General features: G+C 39.0%; 1 protein-coding gene and 1 non-coding gene across 3 annotated transcripts in view; one reads left to right on the forward strand and one right to left on the reverse strand.

Moving 5' to 3' along the window:
* LOC129779321 (plastin-2) overlaps positions 1 to 17,284 on the forward strand; it is a 73,838-nt gene extending 56,554 nt beyond the window's left edge. Inside the window, exons 1-6 of one of the 2 annotated variants that reach the window (XM_055786743.1) lie at positions 1,612 to 2,131; positions 8,861 to 9,760; positions 9,828 to 10,038; positions 10,160 to 10,438; positions 10,500 to 10,753; positions 15,290 to 17,284. In XM_055786743.1, coding sequence (XP_055642718.1) covers positions 2,054 to 2,131; positions 8,861 to 9,760; positions 9,828 to 10,038; positions 10,160 to 10,438; positions 10,500 to 10,753; positions 15,290 to 15,661 — 2,094 coding nt within the window. In that variant the 5' untranslated portion in view covers positions 1,612 to 2,053 and the 3' untranslated portion in view covers positions 15,662 to 17,284. Of the gene's footprint in view, positions 1 to 1,611; positions 2,132 to 8,860; positions 9,761 to 9,827; positions 10,039 to 10,159; positions 10,439 to 10,499; positions 10,754 to 15,289 lie in introns of those variants that run through there. The other variant, XM_055786734.1, reaches the window with a different exon arrangement.
* On the reverse strand, positions 868 to 995 carry Trnal-caa (transfer RNA leucine (anticodon CAA)). The gene is made up of 2 exons: positions 958 to 995; positions 868 to 912 (listed from the first exon to the last, which is right to left on the reverse strand). It is a non-coding gene; the product is annotated as a tRNA-Leu (tRNA).
* Positions 17,285 to 21,165: the final 3,881 nt, after the last annotated feature.

Raw genomic sequence — 21,165 nt, forward strand, 5'->3', positions numbered from 1 at the left:
GTGTTCATAACTATAGAACCAGATGGAAAACCTCTCACTCCTTTACAAAATTGACATCAATTTCACATGAATTACAATAAGTTTCAAATTCGTAGATCTTCCTCAGTTCTCAATCAGTTTAAACAACCCATTCGGGGTGGTTTCGATCAAGCTGCGCCATGTTGCAGTGTGTGTCTCGTTTACGCAGAGGATACTGCTCGTTTAAGCTCTTCAAATCACTCATACTGCTTCTACTGCATCTACTATTCGTACGATCACTCCTCATAAGTTCTTGATAGGGTTTTGATTCGATAAACAAGCTGAGCAGTCCATAATCTGAAGCCTCTTTTCATCAAACCATGCCATGACCTTCCGTATTTTATGAATTGATTTCAAATTACCCAATTATCACATTGTTTTGTATGCATCGAAACATATTCAAATATTGAAAGACGTTTAAAATCTACATGCTCACACTAACGTTACGTTAACGTTAACATTAAACACAAACAATAATGAGTAGTGCAGTTAGGTTTTTACCTACCATGTTATAATTCAAATGTAATTCTTATATAAAATGATAGTGAATCAAGGGGTTACTCTAGAGAATCTTTTGTGATATTAATTTTATAGTTATATCATCTGGGCATCAAGCATTTCAAGATATTATTACAAAGTGTCTGAAATATGATTCAGAACGGTACCTCATTGCATCTACATATAGAACCTTTCGATTTTTCAAAGATCGATTTTCTGATACGGGTTTAATCATTCAATCGATTCCAACGTTGTTTAGAAAATCGTTTCGAAGATTGAACTTTTTATAAAGATTGCCCAATCCTAGTGTAATAAAATCTCGATTGTAATGAGTCGCAACAAAAAAAATTCTGTCAGAAGTGGGATTCGAACCCACGCCCTCAGAGAGGACCAGAACGCTCTCTTGTTTTAGAAACCCGCACTTCGCAGGCAAGAATTGCTCTTGAGTCTGGCGCCTTAGACCGCTCGGCCATCCTGACATGTTCACAGTATGGTTGCCGGGAGCACTACTGCTTCAGGGTGAGGCACTCTTCATTCTCATCGAAATCACACAACTTTGTGAGTAGCTCTCCTCGAACATTGGTAACTCAAAATGAGAACCCAATTTCAAAAACACGTGGCGTGATGTGCGCGCACTGGAGATAAATAAAGCACCCAATAAAATTCAGTGCTTTACTACTACTGTGTTATGTTTTGTGTGGGGGAGTCGTAAAGCCTCGTTGCAATGCGCGCTTCGCACACGGGCGGTGGAGTGAATATTTATTGATTGCACCTGTCCGCCTGTTTGTTGGCCCCTCGTTGTTTAGTGGCGCTGATAGCATCATATAGACATCGTTGGAGGTTACCCCGATTTCGCCTTGCAAAAGCCACACCACTAATGAATTAAAGATACTTTACAGGTTAAATTTTCGGAGGCTCGCTCGCTGCCTCGCGCGCACTTGTGAAGGTGTAATTATTAATGATTTACCTTTTATCCCTATTATTCGCTTTTATTTTCGGCACTTTCTTCGAGTAAAGTGGTTTCGGGCCGTAGTTGTAAACAGTGGCAATTTAGTCGGAAATCGACCTTCACACTGGCCGGAATCTACTATTCCTCTCGCTTCAGGAAAAGTTTTATTACAGCCAAGGATCACGTTCCGAGCCGAGCAGCACCAAGCGGCTGGCTATCTCCCACGTAACGCGCGAAAAAAAATAACAGTGTTCATGTGACGCGAGGATAGTTATCAGACGACCGCTCCGAAGTGCTCCCTCCTATCAATAATAAGTCGCACGAAAATGTCGAAATTCAGTGATAACAACGAGTAGCAGCAGCAACAGCGCGTGGACGTTGTTTGTTTTCGATTTGTAAACTCCCGCTCCAGAGCCAGTCTTGCATTTGCAACATCCCGCGAAGGCAGGTGTCAGTACGCAAACCTTAGAATTTGGCAAAGGTCGTCGTCGTCGTTGTCGTCGTCGCGAGTGTTTGTCAGAGAGTTCACACACACAGTTTGTGGGAGCGTTGTTTGTTGTTGAAAGTGCATCAATAAGGAAGGAAGCAATGGATATTCTGGACATGCAAAAACATGACAATGTCGAGGAATTCCGACGTTTGTTCACCCCGGAGCTGTACGAACAAGTAAGACCCATCGGGAGGTACCCTAGAAAGGGGAAGCCGTGACTCACCCGCGAAACTAGATTGAAACTGGAATTAGTTACATAATGACTTCCGACGAAAGTCATTAACGAAAAACTTCCCACAATTTCCGGGGAGAACCCGGATACACCTCAGCACTCTTCTTGCATTCCTCATTTGAATTTAGCACACGTAAATTAATTACGCGCTTTCTAAGTAAAAATGGCAGTGCCTATTTGAGGCAATAATTGATTGGACTAATTTTTTCTCGCGTTCAACAGCAACAGTTCCAATATTTGTGTTTGATGGCAGCGCGCAGCTTGGTTATCAATCCCCGTGCTCGATTACACCAGGGTGCAAGGAAAAGATAAGGAACCGCACATAAATTGTGCAAAGAAGAGAACACCCTTCCGAAGATAAGCCCTCTCCGGTAAATAGCAATCGAGCTATAAGATTTGTGTTAGGAAAAACCTTTACGCGGTCAAAAATAGGAATTCCGGGGAATCGTTCGGTCAAGTTTGCGGTCGATTGAATTTCGATAAGGGCATTTCAATTGCTATTGAGTCGATATCTTTTCAATAGCCACATTCGATAAGCCGTTCGATTTATTTTTTTCCACGAATTAGGAGTTCACCTTCGAATGCGTCCAAAGGTAGATTTATTGCACACCAAATTTATCTGCAATGAATATTTGTACGATGTGGGAAGATCAGGTATATGCTGTTCGCTCAATATGGCTTCTGCCAAAGCCAGTAGTCAAGGTTAAATCCCCCAAAACCTCGACTGCATGGTGTTCCTCTTCGAAGAGTGTGCTTCAAATGAATACCCACGCGGAACTTTTCTGTTTTCGTTGCGTGATTCAATATCCGTCCGCCGTCTGTGACCTCAGTTGAATCCGTGCGTAAATTCACAATTAACGAACTCCCTTTTACATTGATTTATGACTCACGACGTCGTCCGACTATTGATAAGATCTTCTAGTTATAGGGGAGGGGGGGAGATTATATTTGTTTTCTCAGTATGATTAGTATTTTGTTGGAAATGATTACGGTTTGGGTTGAATTCGGAAGCCTTCTAAAAAAATCAATATCGGGAAGAATTCCTCATCGCCTCTGCATTCCTATGTGTCATGGATGTCACGCAATGAAAAAGAATTAAAAAGAGAGAGTGAAATAGAATGTAAGGAATATAGAAAAGTTTTTGCTTATAAAACATTTGAAAGGAAAAGAAACTAGAAGTGGGTTATATCTGTGATATAATCGCAAGGTGGACGTAGGACTACCGTTGGCTTAGCAGTCAATAAGTAACACGATTATAGCTCTTAGACATTTCAATCCAAACTTTCTCTCCACCTGCCTTGGCAAAGATACTTCATTGTCGTTCGACGCTCCTCAGCAAACCGTGTCTGCTTTCGGCACCATAAAACGAAGATCTGGTGTATGGATTTCCGAGTGGGCACCAACTTATATACAGATTTTTATGATTTCAATAGCCTGTTTTCAATGCAATTCTTATGCTATTGAAACAAGTTATAGAATCAATGATTAATAAGTACATAACTCTCAGACATCTTATTTTTGAATAAAATGATTACACTACCATTTCGTTTGACTTAAAAACAATTATTAACGCTCAAAAGAGGAATCGATTTCCCCTCGGAAATATCCAGCACAAATAATATTTTCCCTCCCAGCCATTTTCCCGTCACTTTCTAATCACAACTAAATGGATTTCCGAGCGGGCGCCAACTTATATAAGGATTTGTGTGATTTCAATGGCCTGTTTTCAAAGCCAAAGTTTTCAACTATTGGAACAATTTTTCAAGTCAATAAATAGCAATCATATACCTTTTTATACTATACCATTTTATCCTTCGTATGAAATGATTATCATACCATTTCGTTGTTTGAAATTCGATGATGAATTGTTTTTCATACATCCTTTGCCACCCTAATATCTTTAATAAAAAAATAATGAAATCTGCTTTGTAATATCTATAATAAAAAATTAATGAAATCTGCTTTGTATTTTCAAGAGTTTTCAAAGATTCCACTCACTCTGAGTACACTATGTTTATGAATAAAAGGTTGAGCTGCCTAAAAGTGTTTTCTGGTCAAACACAGTTTTCATATGCCTGAGCTTCCTCTTCCCATTCCTGCGTTTTCTGAAAGTTCGATCAATTTGTTCTACTTAGTAGTAGAGAAAAAATGCTTCCGCCAGGTTTAAGACACAATGGAAAAATGTTAGGGGAGGACGGAGGAAAACGGCCACCCGGGGTAAGATGGTCACTCTCTAGATTATTGAAACAATCCACTATTGGACAATTATAATACATTAGTTTGGTGTATTGTATAACACTCAATCATGTATACTCATTTTTGTGTGTGATAAACAATAAAAAAAGACGGGTGGGTAATGTCGGGGACATAACCGGAGTGACGTAGGACTATACAAAGGGGACAGCTTTTGTTAAATATATATTTTAAATGTATTGTTTTATTTTCTTCTCCTACGTGAATACCTACCTATCTACCTGAAAAATGGATTAGTTTACTGTTTACTCTTTATGAATATGTTGATTGTTCTGAAAAGAACCTTTGGTGTTGTGTTTTTGTTATCACTCGATATTCCCATCTTGTTCGGTTAAACCTTCCTGTTTAGCTATTGCGTTTGCCACTCGCCACAGCTTTCACAGTTGGAAAATTTCTTCCCATCCAGCTTGTGACATGTTGTTCAGTAAATTACATTTAATGCGACGTGCCGGAGAAACACTTTGCCACTCACTGAAACTAATTGTTGCCTTGATGAGCGCCGAACCGAAGCTGCTCTGCTCTTGATGCGGGTTTTCTGATTGTCGTGAGCAGCTTTGCAAGCCAAATCGAGCACTCCGACGGCCGAAACTCTATAATCGCTGTTAGGTATACTGGTGCTCCGGCACCAATCCGTTCGGCCTAGTTACCCTTGCGGAGCAATCAGCGAATGCGACCAACAGGGAACTGGAGACCTGCACGGTTCGATTGAGACTTTGCCTTTCCCTTAACTTGTCCTCCTTTGTTACGTCCACGATGCCGATGCCGTACAACCACACGGGTTTACGGTTTGAAAGAAAATAAGATATTTTTTTGGGGTCCGCGTGTTTCATACTCTAGCGGTACACACTCACAGGATAGAGACAAATCGGCAGACTCAGCCAGAGGGGCGAGTCCAACGAGACGAACGAATGAGCGTTAAAAGGGAGCGATGGCAAAAAAATACATTCATTAGAGGCGAATGAACTGAAAAGTTTAAACCCTCCTCAAGCCAAAAAGAAGAAGAAGAAGAAAATACATTCATTACGATTTGTTCGCTCGTTGGATTCACATGCAGGCTAAAAAGGGTCCTTTTCAGGATCATTTTTTTTTTTATTTTTTTTTTTGAGACTTTCAGCCTCCTGGGCTGGTTCGTCTCAGATGCTTTTCAGGATCACAAAATTATCTTCAATCTAAAGAGTTTATTGTTTTGTTATCACTCGATATCCCCATCTTGTTCGGCTAAACCTTCCTGTTTAGCGATTTGTTGCCACTCGCCACAGCTTTCACAGTTGGAAAATTTCTTCCCATCCAGCTTTGTGACACGTTGTACAGTAAATTACATTCAATGCGACGTGCCGAAGCGCCACTCAGTGTCGCATTGGAGGCGATTTTAACCTGTCATTGAACATTTGCGATGACAGTGGTACAGTGTCGACTTTCAATGTGGGGTCATAATTTGGATCTCTATGTTTACAAAAATGTCCAGCTAAATAAGTCGCATTACATGTCCGTCCAATTAGCTAAATGTCGAACTAATTGTAAATTACTGTACTTTCAATCTGGAAACAATTTAAGAATTGGTGAAAATTGAATAATTAGGAAAGTCCCCAACTATCAATAAGCTCAGAACAACTGCCAAATTCACATACTCATCAAATCCTGGCAAACAAATTATGAAAAAAATCAATTTGTGTTTTATTATTATTTTGGATAATGTTTTAGAAAGCATTGAACTGTATTTCCTAAACTCTTTTTTGGAAGGTTTAATGGCCCTGAAAAGCGCCTTGTTTTATGGAATGGTTCCAATTTAGAAAACTTAGTACTCGTGGTTTTGAAAAAAAAAACATTTCAAACGCCCTCGATGCCGCCTTGTTCTGGATTTGCCACCAAAGCAGTTTGTATAAAGAACAAACTTTTTTCTTCTGCTACCTGATGCCGTTTTGCGATTGCGTTTGCCACTCGCCACTCGCTGCAACTGCCTGTTGTCTTGATGTCCACCGAACCGAATGTTTTCTGTTCCGAATGCGGGTTTTCTTATCGTCGCGAGCAGCTTTGCCAGCTAACTCGATCACTTCGGCGGCCGAAACTAGGTGGACTGGTGCACTGGTAATAACGCGTTCGGCCTAGCTACCCTTGCGGGGAACTCCAGATCAACACGGTTCGAGCGGGATTTTGCCTTTCCCTTCACTTTTCCTCCTTTACCATGTGCCATGGCAGACATGGCTGCTTGGGTTGGTTTGTTGATGTGCTGTGATGCGAACCGATGTGGTGTACGGTTTGAATGAGAATGATCGTTACGGCTAGAGATGTGCCATCCGCTCATGAGCTGTTCCGAAGAATCGACTCTTTGAAGTGAGTTGACGCGGAACAGCTCGCAAAAAAAATCAAACAGCTCTTCAGCTCACTTTGATGATGATGAAGGAGAGAAAAGAGCTGTAGAATTGAAGAGAGTGTGTGAGCTGTAAGATTTAAATGAACTGACCGTCTCTCGCTCTTCGTGTTAAGACATCAGTTTAGTTTCATTTGTCCCTCGTCTTTTCAACTGTTATATTCGCGTTGACGGCATTGAGCTTTGTTTACCAGTTTAGGGGGCGCCAAAAATAATAATTGGCTCTCAGGCAGAATGAACACGTTTTTAAAATTCAAATTATTAATGAAAATTAACTTCTGTGTATCAAATGAGTATTCTATTTCAATGAAAAACACTTTGTTTGCAGGCGGTGCAAAAATCTCATAAGATTTTTTTTTTTTGAAGAAAACTTTCTATTGTAATGTAAAGCCTCAGTAAAAATGTCGGAAATGTTGTACTCGCCGAGTCTGTTGTAAATAATAGTCTGGAATACGTGTTTCAAGTAATTAATAATATGGTGTGAAAAATTTCATTTGAATTTTAACATTTTCAAACTGGCTTCGTGGCTATCGAGTTTGGGACCCAAATTGAAAGTCGGCACTGACAACTGAGCTGAAGAGCTGTTCATAAAGAACAGCTCATTTAGATGAGCTGATATGATCAGAGCTGTTCATCATGATGAGCTGATTTGCACACCTCTAGTTACGGCAGCGGAGCGGGGAATTTTAAGCTGACTGGCTGGCTCGAGAATTACGCAAGTGTGAGACTGCGACCAATGTTTCGTTCATTTTTTTCTTTTTCCTTTCCAATCGTGCTTCATTCTATTTCGCTGCTGCTCTGGTTGCCCGTTTTGGTCGGTACGATTTGTGGAGCACAAAATGGGCCAATCAAAAATGGGCACATAGTGCATTTTGACAATGCTTGATATTTCACAATTATTCAAAAAAAAAAATGTTATTCGTTATGATAGATGCGTAGATATAGTTCCTATCAATTGATGCAAAAACCTTTGCGATCTATTGAGAAATGCTCAAGTTATAAGCGTTCCAAATCTTGCATTTTTTCCTACTTGTTCAGTGCCTAGATTTCCATTTCACCCCCTATATCTTCCGGTTAGACGTAGTCCTACGTCAATATACTTTTCAGATGGCGACAAGCACCGATTTGTTGTTTTGCTTACAAGAAATTTAGTGTTTTAGTGGTGAATATAGACATGTCCAGTGAAACCAATGTTACAATAGTAAACACACAGGCCTGTTAAGTGTGTTTGTATAGAAAACGATATGTTTTTAAAGCATTTCATAGAATTTTTGAGACACTTTTGCTTGACTCATAGCGGGGGCAAGGTGGCCACTATTGTAAGAGATGTGATTTGCTATAAACGTACCTTTGCACAAACGTGGTATTTTTCATATAATGCTTTTTCATGTCCTAAGCATCGGGTGCATCGGAATATGTCACGTTCACCAATGCTGTTTTACTTCACAGCAATGAAGTCATATTCTGCATTATCATTTATCCTCCGCAGAGAAAAGCAATCACCAAGATAATGCCATACATAGTTGTGGAGAGTTCGAATTAATTTATAATCCAAAAAGCAATCATGCAATAACCGATTTTTATGGCCCCTAACTTCTGTTGGCGAAGGGAAATGAACCACCACAGAGTCGTAAAATAACAACCACAAGTACTTATGAACGTATGCCACTAATTAGACAAACGATAACACGATTGTTTTTTTACTCCCTCTCTCGTGTATCGGCTCCCAAAACAGCACACAAATTAAGCTGCGCTTAATTTGGGTGACTTTCGGAATATTAAACAGCGCATGCAAACGCTATTGTTTGGTACCAGCGAAGGTTTCGCGATCGAAAATGAAAGCAAACATAGTTCTGTTGCTCGTATCCAGTTGCCACCGAGAAGCCTTACAGCAGCGGTACAATGACCTATCTGTCCGCAAACAAGTGCTTTCGGACGAAATTTAAAAAATCTCGACCCGTTTCATTTCAAAGCAAAAACATCGAAGCCGTCGTCTAATCCGATTACTACAGTTACACTTCACTTTGCTCTTTGTTCTCCCCCTCCACACAGATTGACACCAACAAGGACGGCTTCATCGAGCTGAAGGAGCTTAAGGATGCACTGGATCAGGTCGGGTTCAAACTTCCCGGCTACCAGGTCCGGCTGATGATTGACGAGTACAGCAACAAGCAGCGCTCGCAGCATGTCGGCAAGCTATCGTACGACGAGTTCGAGGTGCTCTGCATGGATCTCAAGGCGAAAGATGTGGCCAGCACCTTCAAGGCGGTGGTGTCGAAGAAGGAAAATCTGGAAACGCTCGGTGGCATGTCGGACTCATCCGCCGCTGGAACGACACATTCCGTCCGCATCGAGGAACAATTGGCCTTCAGCGATTGGATCAACTCCAATCTGGGATACGACAAAGACCTGAAACATCTGTTGCCACTGGATTCGGAGGGAAAGCAGCTGTACGACAAGATCAAGGACGGCATCCTGCTGTGCAAAATTATTAACCACTCTTGCCCGGACACAATCGACGAGAGGGCGATCAACAAGAAAAATCTGACCGTTTACACCAAATTCGAAAACTTGACGCTGGCTCTGGTGTCCTCACAGGCCATCGGTTGCAACATTGTCAACATCGACGCGCACGACTTGGCCAAGGGCAAGCCCCATCTCGTGCTAGGTCTGCTCTGGCAGATCATTCGCATCGGCTTGTTCAGTCACATCACACTCGACAGCTGCCCGGGATTGGCCACACTGCTCTCCGATGGCGAGCGGCTGGAGGATCTGATGAAACTTTCCCCCGAGGCGATCCTGCTGCGGTGGGTCAATCACCACCTGGAGCGAGCCGGAATCGCTCGCCGCTGCACAAACTTCCAAAGTGACATCTCCGACTCGGAGGTCTACTCGTACCTGCTGAACCAGATCGCCCCCAAGGATGCGGGCGTGTCGCTGGAAGCGCTGCGGGTAAATATCTTTGAACTGGCCAAGATTTATCGAATAACACTCACACACAAATTCACACAACTTTCAGGAACCAAACGCCTTAAATCGTGCCGAGATAATGCTGCAGCAGGCGGCGAAGCTCAACTGCCGTTCCTTCGTGACCCCACAGGACGTGATCAACGGAGTGTACAAGCTCAATCTTGCCTTTGTTGCCAATCTGTTCAACAACCACCCCGGCCTAGATCAGCCGGACGAGATCGAGGGACTCGAAGCGATCGAAGAAACACGCGAGGAAAAGAGTAAGTTGGGCGCTTTGTTGTGGTGGGCGGATGAATCAAATTTCACGCTCGCCACACATTGTTTTGATTTTGTTTTTTGAAAGCGAAACTGTGAACACTAAAAAACTTTCATCTTCCTCAGCATATCGTAACTGGATGAACTCGATGGGCGTCAAACCGCACGTCAATTGGCTCTACTCGGACCTGGCCGATGGCCTGATCATCTTCCAGCTGTTCGACATCATCCAGCCGGGCATCGTGAGCTGGAAAAAAGTTCACCAGAAGTTTACGCCGTTGCGTAAGTTCATGGAAAAGCTGGAGAACTGCAACTACGCCGTCGATCTGGGCAAGCAGCTGAAATTCTCACTCGTCGGTATCGCCGGACAGGATCTGAACGATGGAAATGCCACTCTCACGCTTGGTATGGTTTCGCAATATTGCTAGCTATTATCATAAATTAATTTTGTACGCATTTCTTTCAGCTCTAATCTGGCAGCTGATGCGCGCGTACACGCTGTCAATTCTCTCGCGGCTGGCCAACACCGGTAACCCAATCATCGAACGGGAAATCGTGCAGTGGGTCAACTCGAAGCTGCAGAGCGCGGGCAAGGGTACGAGCCTGAAGAGCTTCCAGGATGGCACCATCTCGGACGGGAAAGTTGTGATTGATTTGATCGACTCTATCAAGCCGGGCAGCATCAACTATGACAACGTGAAGGAGGGCAGCACCGCAGAGGTGAGTACCTGATGTTTGGTTTGGTTCTATAACGGGGAATGAGAGTGAGATCCGTTCATTCATTCTCCCAATGAGCTACTAGTTTATAGAGACGGTACGCAGATGCTTGTCGGTAATGTAGAGTTCTCTTGAAATAAAGGGGGCTAAAAATAGCATCGAACAAGTAGACTTCATATTTGTTCTTGGAATAGATAGAGTTACCCAGCTATCAGTGCAGGGAAACATTTTTGATGAACTTTTTACATCAAAAAGAGAGCACACATTCTGAAAGATCAAAAGTGATGAACTGTAAAACGGTTCTCAATAATAACCTAGCTAGGCTGACCAAACGTACCGTTTTTAACGGGACTGGATCGTATTGTCGACTCTTTTTGATTTTCCCGTCTTTTTATCAACTTGTATCGTATTTTGAATATAAAGAAAAAATATTCATTACTTTGTCATTATGTCATTATGCAAATCTGCGTGTCCTTGAGTTTGTGCTCTCTTCACCCAAATGGAAAGCGATGCATCATTTTAAATTTTTGAAAAATCTGATTTGATTTCTTTACCTATGGTGATATAAATTATAATTCTAGGGTTTGAGGATACCTAATCTGATTGTATACATCTAAAGTTGTGATCGTGCTTTTCTCATATCTCGATCTTGAGTTTGAGCTGCAGGTCATCCGGAGATTGTACGGGTTTCCTAATGTGGTCGAAACCCTTGAAATGGTCACCAATGAGCTAGTTTTGACGAACCATAAAGTTTTATATGCCGAATGATGGGATTTGGTTCTGATCATAAAGTAGTCACTTGCCTCGGAAACCTGATCCGGAACATATCCGGTTTACGTCAATAAGGTCATATAGGTTTGAAATAATCACGAGTAAGCTATGTGTTGTTTTAGGTTCTGGAATCTATGACCCCTGAACATGTTCCGCCTTGTTGCATTCAAATCGGTTCAGTCGTTTCCGAGAAAATTGAGCCGCATAATTGAGTGTAAATTAATATGTTTAGCCTAGAGATGGGCAAAACGGTTCATTTCAGTGAGCGACTCAGAGCCGTGCGCTCACTGAAAAGATTCGGCTCATTTGAGCGGCTCGACGGCTCTTTTCACGAACTGTTTTATTCGGATATGTAAAAAATGGAAGACGTAAAAAATATGGTTTAAAGCAATAATTAGTGCAGAGAATAGTAAAAATATTACTTTACTGAGGAATTTCTCTGATATATTTCCATCACAATGTTTCAATGTTATCTGATGAAAGTCTACTACATCTTTCACTGGAATATTTTCAAAAAGAAAGTGGTAGATCCGCGGAGAGATAGATTTCCTTTCATTCCACCAAAGCAAATGGTCGCTTAATCTCAGCAAATGTGGTTCCGCTAAATATTTATCCACAATATATATTGCAGCAGCTTTTGTGAGGATCGAAAATTGCCAACCAATGTATCAAACTCCTCCCATACAGATGACCGCGCTTCATCACCAACAATTTGTGATAGTTCCGTAGGCGAGTATTCTAAGGATGTCATTTTTAGCGTCCTTATCAACGACTGGTGTGGATAGTTGTACTTTCTGTTATCCCCAAAACCTTCCTACTTGTAGCGAGTATCTGGTTAGGATACTAATTCGTCTGACTCAAGATTTGTAAATCATTTTACCTGCTCCGAAATCAATTCATTACAGAGCAGAACTACTAGAACTGATTTCTCTTGATCCATATAATGTTGATCATGTCGAATTATTAGTCGGGAGAGTATAGCAGTTTTCGATAACGACACAGTTTTCTCCCCGTTGTATATCCCAAACATTATTAAAATGTTTCGAATGGAATGTTTTCATGATTAAGTGTATGATATTAGTCAAATCATTTCATTCGATACCCATATGCGGGAGTTGCACGAAAAAAGTAATAGGCCATTTTGGAGTTGGATTTATCATAAATAACTGTCCTCTACTAGTCAAGTCCTTTCATTAGATATGATGGGGTTTTGACGAAATTTGTTGTTTACCATTTTGTAGCGGCCGCCATCTTGGATTTCTGTTTTACATAAATAACTGTGTCCTACTAGTCAAGCCCTTTCATTTGTTACCCATATTGACGGGGGTTTTGAAAAAAATACATTTTTCGCCATTTTGGATTTGCATTTTTCATGAATAACTGTGTTCTATTAGTCAAGTCCTTTCATTTGATACCAATATTGATGGGGTTTTGACGTAATTTGTTGTCTGCCATTTTGCAACGGCCGCCTTCTTGGATTTCCATTTTACATAAATAACTGTATCCTACTAGTTAAGCCCTTTCATTTGATACCCATATTGATGGTGTTTTGAAAAAAAATACATATTTCGCCATTTCGGGATGGCGGCCATTTTGGATTTGGATTTTTCCTAAATAACCGTGTTCTAATAGTCAAGTCCTTTCATTAGATACCCATATTAATGGGGTTTCGATAAAATATGCAATCCGCCAAAATTTACAAACATACAAACAGCTAAATAAAACCGCTTAAAAAGCAGCATGGAAACATATATTTTTTCCGCACTGCCGCAGGCCACGGTTCGTCAGAACGAGCGTACAATCCACGGTTCTTTACCAAAAAGTCGGCTCTTAAAAGAAACACGGTTCTTTTACGAACCGCAGTTCTTTTCTGAACTTTTTTTCCTCAAATGAACGACTCTTAAATGAACCGCGGTTCATAAAAGAGCCACGGCTAATAAAAGAACCGTGGGTCTTTTTTGAACCGTGGATCATTCAAGAGCCGTTTATTTGAGAGCCGCGGCTCAAATCGGCTCAAATGAGCGGCTCGTTAGCGCTCACCCATCTCTAGTTTAGCCTCTATGAATATCGTTTTGATTTGCTGAAAATGTGATTCTTTACAACGCTTGAAGATGGAAACGAAAATGCTGTTCATAAAAAGATAAATTATAATACATTTCAATAAATTATTCTCTGAAAAACCCTAACGAAAAGAACCTACAAATGATTATTGATCGTGACTCATAAAAAACAAGCTGACCCGGCGAACATTGTTCTTCCAAATAAATTATTTCTACTGAATATTTTGGTGAATAAATAAACTACAATAACTCATATATTGTAAGTATGTTTGAATGTTTTTACGTTTTTGATCCATTCGTTGATGAAGATCAAACGAATAGGCGGTGATAAGAGCTATGACATACAGAGGAATTAAGTGCTTTAGACGATGACCGCTCACAACAATAAAAAAATCAAATCATTCAAAACATCTTATTTCAATGTATTTTATTTACGCAACTGATGTGTTTGATGTAAAGTGATAATATGTAAATAAGTAAAAAATAAGTAATATTAATAAATAAAATGTGAAGTGAAGGAAAGTAATATATTTTTGTCTTAAGGTAGAAAATGAAATAAAAAAAATCAATATTAATTTTGTTCGGTTTCGTTAGTGAAAAACAGTTTTTCTGAATGGACAGCAATATTCATGATTGTTGGGTCCAGTTCATAAATTGCGAAACCAAAGATATGACAGACAACTTCATTGGTGCTGATATACCGGCCAATTTGGTAGCGCATTATTTCGTCGTTGTCATTCATTCGAGAAATATTCACATCGGTATTCTGATTTTGAAACATAACCACATTGCTTCGCTTATTCACGTACTTTTATTTGTATTTACTGCTCTTCGCCGAACTGCGGAACTCAGCATTAATATTAAAATTGATTGTTTTGCTCAGCTGAGGCGAATGTGGTACTATCCAATGATTTCCAGTCCGTAAACGTCTACGTTACTGGTATTTGTGAATAGTTGTCCGTTTCTTCGTTTTTATATTGAACTAGCTGCCCCGGCAAACTTCGTCCCACCCAAAATTTGTTTTTTTTGTTATCAATACCTTCAAACATTCACATTTTCTTACTAAGCTCAAATTCATGAGTCCAATCGCAGAACTGTTCATTGATTGATCTTCTAATCGACCCCGTTGAATTTACCTTTTACTTTAAAATTCCTAGTACTTGTAGCAAAACTCATCACTATAACATCAGATTATTTTCAGACACAATTCTCGTTCAAGATTTTTCAACCAGTTGCAAATAATGTTTCTCCGTTACATGGAATAAATGTTTGATACAGAAAATATGATTGAATAAAGACAGACCCCTCCCCTCTTCACCCTTTAGAGAGGGGGGAGGAGTGTCTATTCGCCATAGAAACGTTTCGTGCCACCTAAAATCTTCACATGTCAAATTTGGCTCCATTTGCTTGATTAGTTTTCGAGTTATGCAGAAATTTGTTTTTCATTTGTATGACAGCCCACCCTAAGAGAGGGGGGAGGAATGTCGAACCACCATAGAAACATTTATTGCATCCTAAAATCTCCACATGTCAAATTTGGTTTCGTTTGCTTGATTAGTTCTCGAGTTATGCAGAAATTTGTGTTTCTATTTGCAGAATGCGAATAGTCTCCATAAATCCTAAAATTTTGTGTTCTAAAAGACTTCAACCCGATGGTCATTCGCCCGCATTCATCCGCTAATCTTTCTTTTTATTCGCCTCATTGTAGGAAAAGCTCGAGAACGCCAAGTACGCGGTTTCGATGGCGCGCAAGATCGGTGCCCGCGTGTACGCCCTGCCCGAGGACATTGCCGAGGTGAAGCCCAAGATGATAATGACCGTATTCGCGTGCCTCATGGCGATGGACTACGTGCCCAACATGGACAGTGTGCAGAAGAACGGCACGAGCACCACCACCACGACGGCGGCAGTCGAGCCAGTGGCGGCCATTAAGGTGACTCCCACCAAGGTGGAACTGGTGGAAGAGCCAGCAGCAGTGAACGGAAATGGTACCATCCCCTCCGCTGCCGCCACACCCACCGTCAACGGAAACGGTGCGATCGATGAAGCGACGACAACGGTGGATGAATTCGCCGAGTAGAGAAGCCAGCTTCTTTGGTATCATTTTGGGATCACAAATAGTCAACTGAGTAGTAACGAAGGTCGATTTAGGGGTGTAGTTAGGACAGATTTATATAGTTTTTATTTTTAATGGTATATTTTGTATATCATATCTTTTCATGAAGCGTTTTTTTCCTTGTTTGGTAAATCGATTCAGTCATCGACACTGAGAGAGAAAGTGTGGCAAAACACACAGAAAAAATCGAAGTGGTTTGCGTTATATGAGGAGGTTTTTGTTTCTTTTTTCTTCAAATATTCAAGCCCCAAGCCTTTCTTGTCATGTATTGGTGTCGCAAGTAAGTTATAATTGTATTATATTATTTTTATTCTTTAGTGTAATATAAGCATTTAACGATTTAACAAAGAGTAAACCAAGCAAATATCATTAACAAACGTGAAACAGAAGAAAAGGGTTTAATTTAGCGAAAACAAATATATACATATAAATATCTATATGATGTGATGTGGGCGCGAGGAGTTTGTAAAAAAGAGTTTTGTTATTTGTTCATATATATTTCTTTGTTTCGTGTCGTTTCGAGAGCATAGCTGCTTTTTCCAATCATTCAAATTATGGAGCTTCTTCTCTTCTTGGTTGAAATGGATCGAGGGATTGGTTTTGCGTGGTGAAAATTAAATATATGTGTTTGTGTGTGTATGCAGTATATGTGCCGACCGAGAGTGTGATTCTATCAAGCTTGTGTGCACTTGTTATGATTATCAATATTACAACAACAACAACAACAAAAATACAAAATCTGAAATCTAGGATGAAATGTAAGGAATTGGTATGCCAACAGACAGAGAGACAGGCTAATGCGAAATTACTTAATGGAAATGCAGAAGCGGAGAGGATCGGAAAAAATAGTAACAATTGCCAAGTACACAATGGTTTCCATGATTGATGAATGTTTTCTTTTTTTCTGTGTAATGTAACGTTATTTCATAGGTTTAACCTATCAATTTAATCGATGCCTTCGGGAAAGAAGGTTTTTAAGCTACCAACACCACCACCACACAACAACAACCACATCTAATCAACACTAACCTGTAAGCATAGATACAATGAGGGAATTAATTAGTAAGCTTAATCACGAGAAGAAAAACATGATTAATATACACCACAAAAACACAAGAAGCAGCACTGTTGCAGAAGTCAACAAACAGCATTTTAAAGTGGCTAATAATGAAGCACTATCGGAATAGAGCGCAATTATGGGAATAATAAGCGAAGTCCAATGGGCAAATGACAACCGTGTATTGGCTGTTTCCATATTTGATGAACGTGAACGAGTTTTTTTTTTCTACACAACGGTTATACAACAGTATGCGCTTTTTTTGCGCATCAAATCCCGGTATTGATCACTGTTTCTGTAGACTTGATCGATTAGTTAAGGAAAAACAGAGTCGGAAGACATACATAAACGTTCATCGCACGCGGGAGCAAGCAAACAACGGATGAAAACAGCAACCGGTAACAATTAACTACTATTTAAATAAATGCTTAATCGTAATTCATAATTATTATATTGGCAAAACGAATTAGCAAAAAAAAACCAAGGCATGATTGAGAATAAAGCGGAAAAGTAAACATTCGAGAAGCATCGCAGGTGGTGTCAAGAATTAGTCAATCCGAACGAATCCATCGCGGGTGCAGTTTAACGCCTGTACACCAACTACCGGAATTATGGAACGAAAGGATTATGTTATGTGTCCCATCTGTAAAAAAAGCGACAAATCGGAATGTAAAAACTTCCATGCAATCACGATTCTAAATGACACGTACAAAGTTTTATTCGAAATTCTCTTCCGCAGTTTATTGTCACAGAAAAGATTTTCAAATCAATTAAAACGTCAACAGGGAGATTTTTTTTTAAATCTGTAAATTCTGTATCTTTGCTGAAAACCTGTAATTTTGTATATACAGATTCTTTATCTCAAATTTGCCGAAAAATCTGTAAAATACAGAATTTTCTGTATGTGCATGTGTATGTGTATGTGTATGTGTTCTAGGGTTGCACCCTAGAACGGCATAATCGTGAAAGAGCGTCAATCCGCGTTGACGGCATTGAGCTTTGTTACACTTGTTAAGTTTAGGGGGGTGTCAAAAAATAATTGATGTTCAGGTTTAATGAACACGTTTTTCAAATTAAAATTATGAATGAATATGAACATTTCCGTATCAAATTAACATTCTATTTAAATGAAAAACGCTGTTTTGCAGGTGGTGAAACAATCTCATACGAATATTGTTTTTTGAAGAGAAATTTATATTATAATGAACAGATTCAGTAACAATGTTGGAAATGTATAGACAAATGGTTCAAGATAAGTCAGAAATATGTGTTTCATGTAATTAAATAACATAATGTAAAATTTTTTGTTCTAATTTTAACATTTGAAAACTGGCTTCGTGTCTTCTAATCTGATAGAGATTACACCAATACCAGCCAGTGCACAATTCCGTGCAAATTCCGCTCATACTATATTTTACACTAGCTATATCATTTCTTCTGGTAAATTATTGTTGTGTATACTTACAAAACTATAACTATTAAAAAAAATGGCAATCAAGTACTATTACAACGAATTCGGTTTTTATTAAGTTTCAACCCCAGTTCCAACCAAGGTGTTTATACAGCCATTCCATGCCAAATCGATATAGTGGTTCTCGAATTTTCGTCAAAAGTGATAATTTTGTTCTTTATTGCAAAACATTAGACCCGTACTTTTTATTTTTTTTATTAGGGTGCCCATTTTCATTTTAGGGTGGTCAGAAAAACCATTTCTTCAATTTTTTCCCAAAAATGGCCTTTTTAAAAAATACAGAACTTTTGAACTACTGAACTCATTTAGATGATTGATATATCTAAGCCAATAAGCTAGCCTTTCATAAAAAAAAAAGTAATTATCCATTGTACAGCGCGGACACGATTATATACAGTTTTTAGCCTTTTCACTGTATATAATCGAGTCAAAAATTTTCTTTTTTTATTTGTTTTTTTTGCATGTATTTTTCGTTTTTTGAAAAAAATTGATTTTTGATTCATCCCCTTAACTTTCTACCGCCCATGTTTTTTATTTATCTAAAAAAAACCTCCTCCACTTTTATCTCGAATTTCCGACTTACAACATAAATACTCCTAGCAGAAAGCTGCCAGCATAAGAACAAAGTGTATGTGTGATAGATGAAAATATTCTATAGACGTTCTAGTGGGGTGAACATTGAAAATAATATCTGAATAATTTGAAAAGAGGATCCGCGAAGCCCGTCTATATTCGGCCTTGGGCTGTAGAGGGTTCAAGTCAGAAAACACCTTTTTCACATGACAATAATTAATTTATCCAGATTCTATCAGGAGGTGATAGAGGTGATGAAAAAAATCCTCCTACACATATGTTCGAATTTAAACAATGACAGAGTTAAAGAACTTTTTTTTCGTTTCGGACTCTGTTGCTGCCTCAAACAGGCTCTACATTAAAAAGTACGCTACGGAAGATGATTCTAATGCTTTCTTTTGAAAGATTAGAAATTTAGTACAAGATATAGTAGTGGGACAACTAAATTAGTGGATTTTAATAACATTTTGGAAGTGAAACACTCAAAAGTTAATATGTTTTTAAATAATTTTATCCTAGAAATTTATATCAAACTAGATTGTTTCTATCAATTAAATTGAAGTTCTTTAACCGTTCTACATTTTGTTCTTTGACGCACAACTTCTATCTTTCTTAATCTGGCTGCAATATCGATATAAACAATTCCTGGTGGAAATTCAAGCAAAATCCTCAAAAATCACGATTTTTTCTCCACTGTACATGTAATAGACACTTAAACTTCACCTTAACGTTGAAAGGTAACATTTCTTCATGAAATAAGCCATATTTGAATCATACAAAAAAATTCCAAAATTTTCCAATTTATAATCGAGTCCAAAATTGTATATAATTGAATCACATTTAATCGAGTCTGTATATAATCGAGACCGACCTGTAGTCGTTTTCTATTGTTTTCATGGGTTTGGACTAGAGGGCGCTATATTTTTTAATATTTTTTCTTGAAAGCTGAGGATTTTTTACATAACATATCCTGATATCAGAGATGCTATTTTTTCGTTTTTGAGATATAATTTTTCAAAGTAAACCGATGGATCGAAAAAACAATTTTTCCTAAATTTTCCGACCATAAAAATTCATAACATTTGAACTACTGAACCGATTCAAATGACCGACATATGAAATTGAAGCTTATGAATTAGTTTTGAAAAATACTATTACTGCGATTTTTTGGATTTTCGTTTTAATAATAATTGATTGAATTAGTTTTTCATAGTTTTCTCGGTTCAAGATTTTTTACATAACATATATTAATATCAGAGATGCATTTTTTTTCTGAGATATGATTTTTCGAATTTAACATGTTTTAAGTTTTCGTTCAATATTCCTATGTGACTAGACTGTGTGTATTGATATAGCATTGCAAAGTCCAAAGTCCGGATAACGTTTGTCAAGCCATGCTTTGGTTTGCACTGCACCATCAAATTTTCATTTCAACTTTTCTGCAAGGAATCTTGAACAGATTTTTTTTCAGATGAAGATTTTCTATTACAATGATGACATATTTGTGGATGTATTGAAATAATTTTAATACTGGTCGGGTAAGAGTAAGTACTACAAATCTTAATCAGCAAAAAACGTCAATCAATTATTTTCCTTCAAGATTAAAAGCTCAGAACTATTTTCAGGGATGATAATCTGAGAGAGGGCACACACACACTCACTAATAAGACGACAGTGGTGCTTTATAGAGCAATACATTTGGCTTCTTCAGGCATTTGAAGAAATAACAAAAAAAAATACTAGTTCTGGCCTTTCCTTTATATCAGGGATGGCCAAACGGTAGTCCACGGTCTACCGGTACCCCGCGTAGGTATTCCTAGGCGCCCCCCAACTGGTCTAGAATAGTGCAAAAAAAAATTTAATTTGCAAATGAATCGAGAATGTTGAGATAAAATTTTGTCTAAAAATAAATTTATCTTATAATGACGAGTTTTGGTAGAAGTAAACGCTATTGTTGCTATTATTTTTGCAACGAATTCTTACGATGGTCTTTATGTCTAGCAAATTGAGTCGAACAACTCTGATGAAGGCTACGCGTTTATATACCTTTGCAGCCATTGGCCACGAGGCCACAGTCCACAGCAAATGCGTAAATTTCAAAAATATCTGCTCACGATTTTTCCCGTCACGTCACTTCGCCCTCAAACCGTCGTCGGCGCAACTTTCCATGATCTAACAGAGTGTCGCGAGATGGGTCAATGAACCATTTGCACATACAGTGACTCAAACTCGTAATCGTACCCCACCATGCAGATTTTTTTGGAGAGAAGAAATAAAAAATCTATTTATTTCTGTTTTTACAGAAATTTTGTGAATTAACACAATTTTTTGCTAACCAATTAAATAGCAAATTCCATTAACCTTATC

The sequence above is a fragment of the Toxorhynchites rutilus genome, chromosome 1 (assembly GCF_029784135.1).
Source record: "Toxorhynchites rutilus septentrionalis strain SRP chromosome 1, ASM2978413v1, whole genome shotgun sequence".
Taxonomy (NCBI): Eukaryota; Metazoa; Arthropoda; class Insecta; order Diptera; family Culicidae; genus Toxorhynchites; species Toxorhynchites rutilus.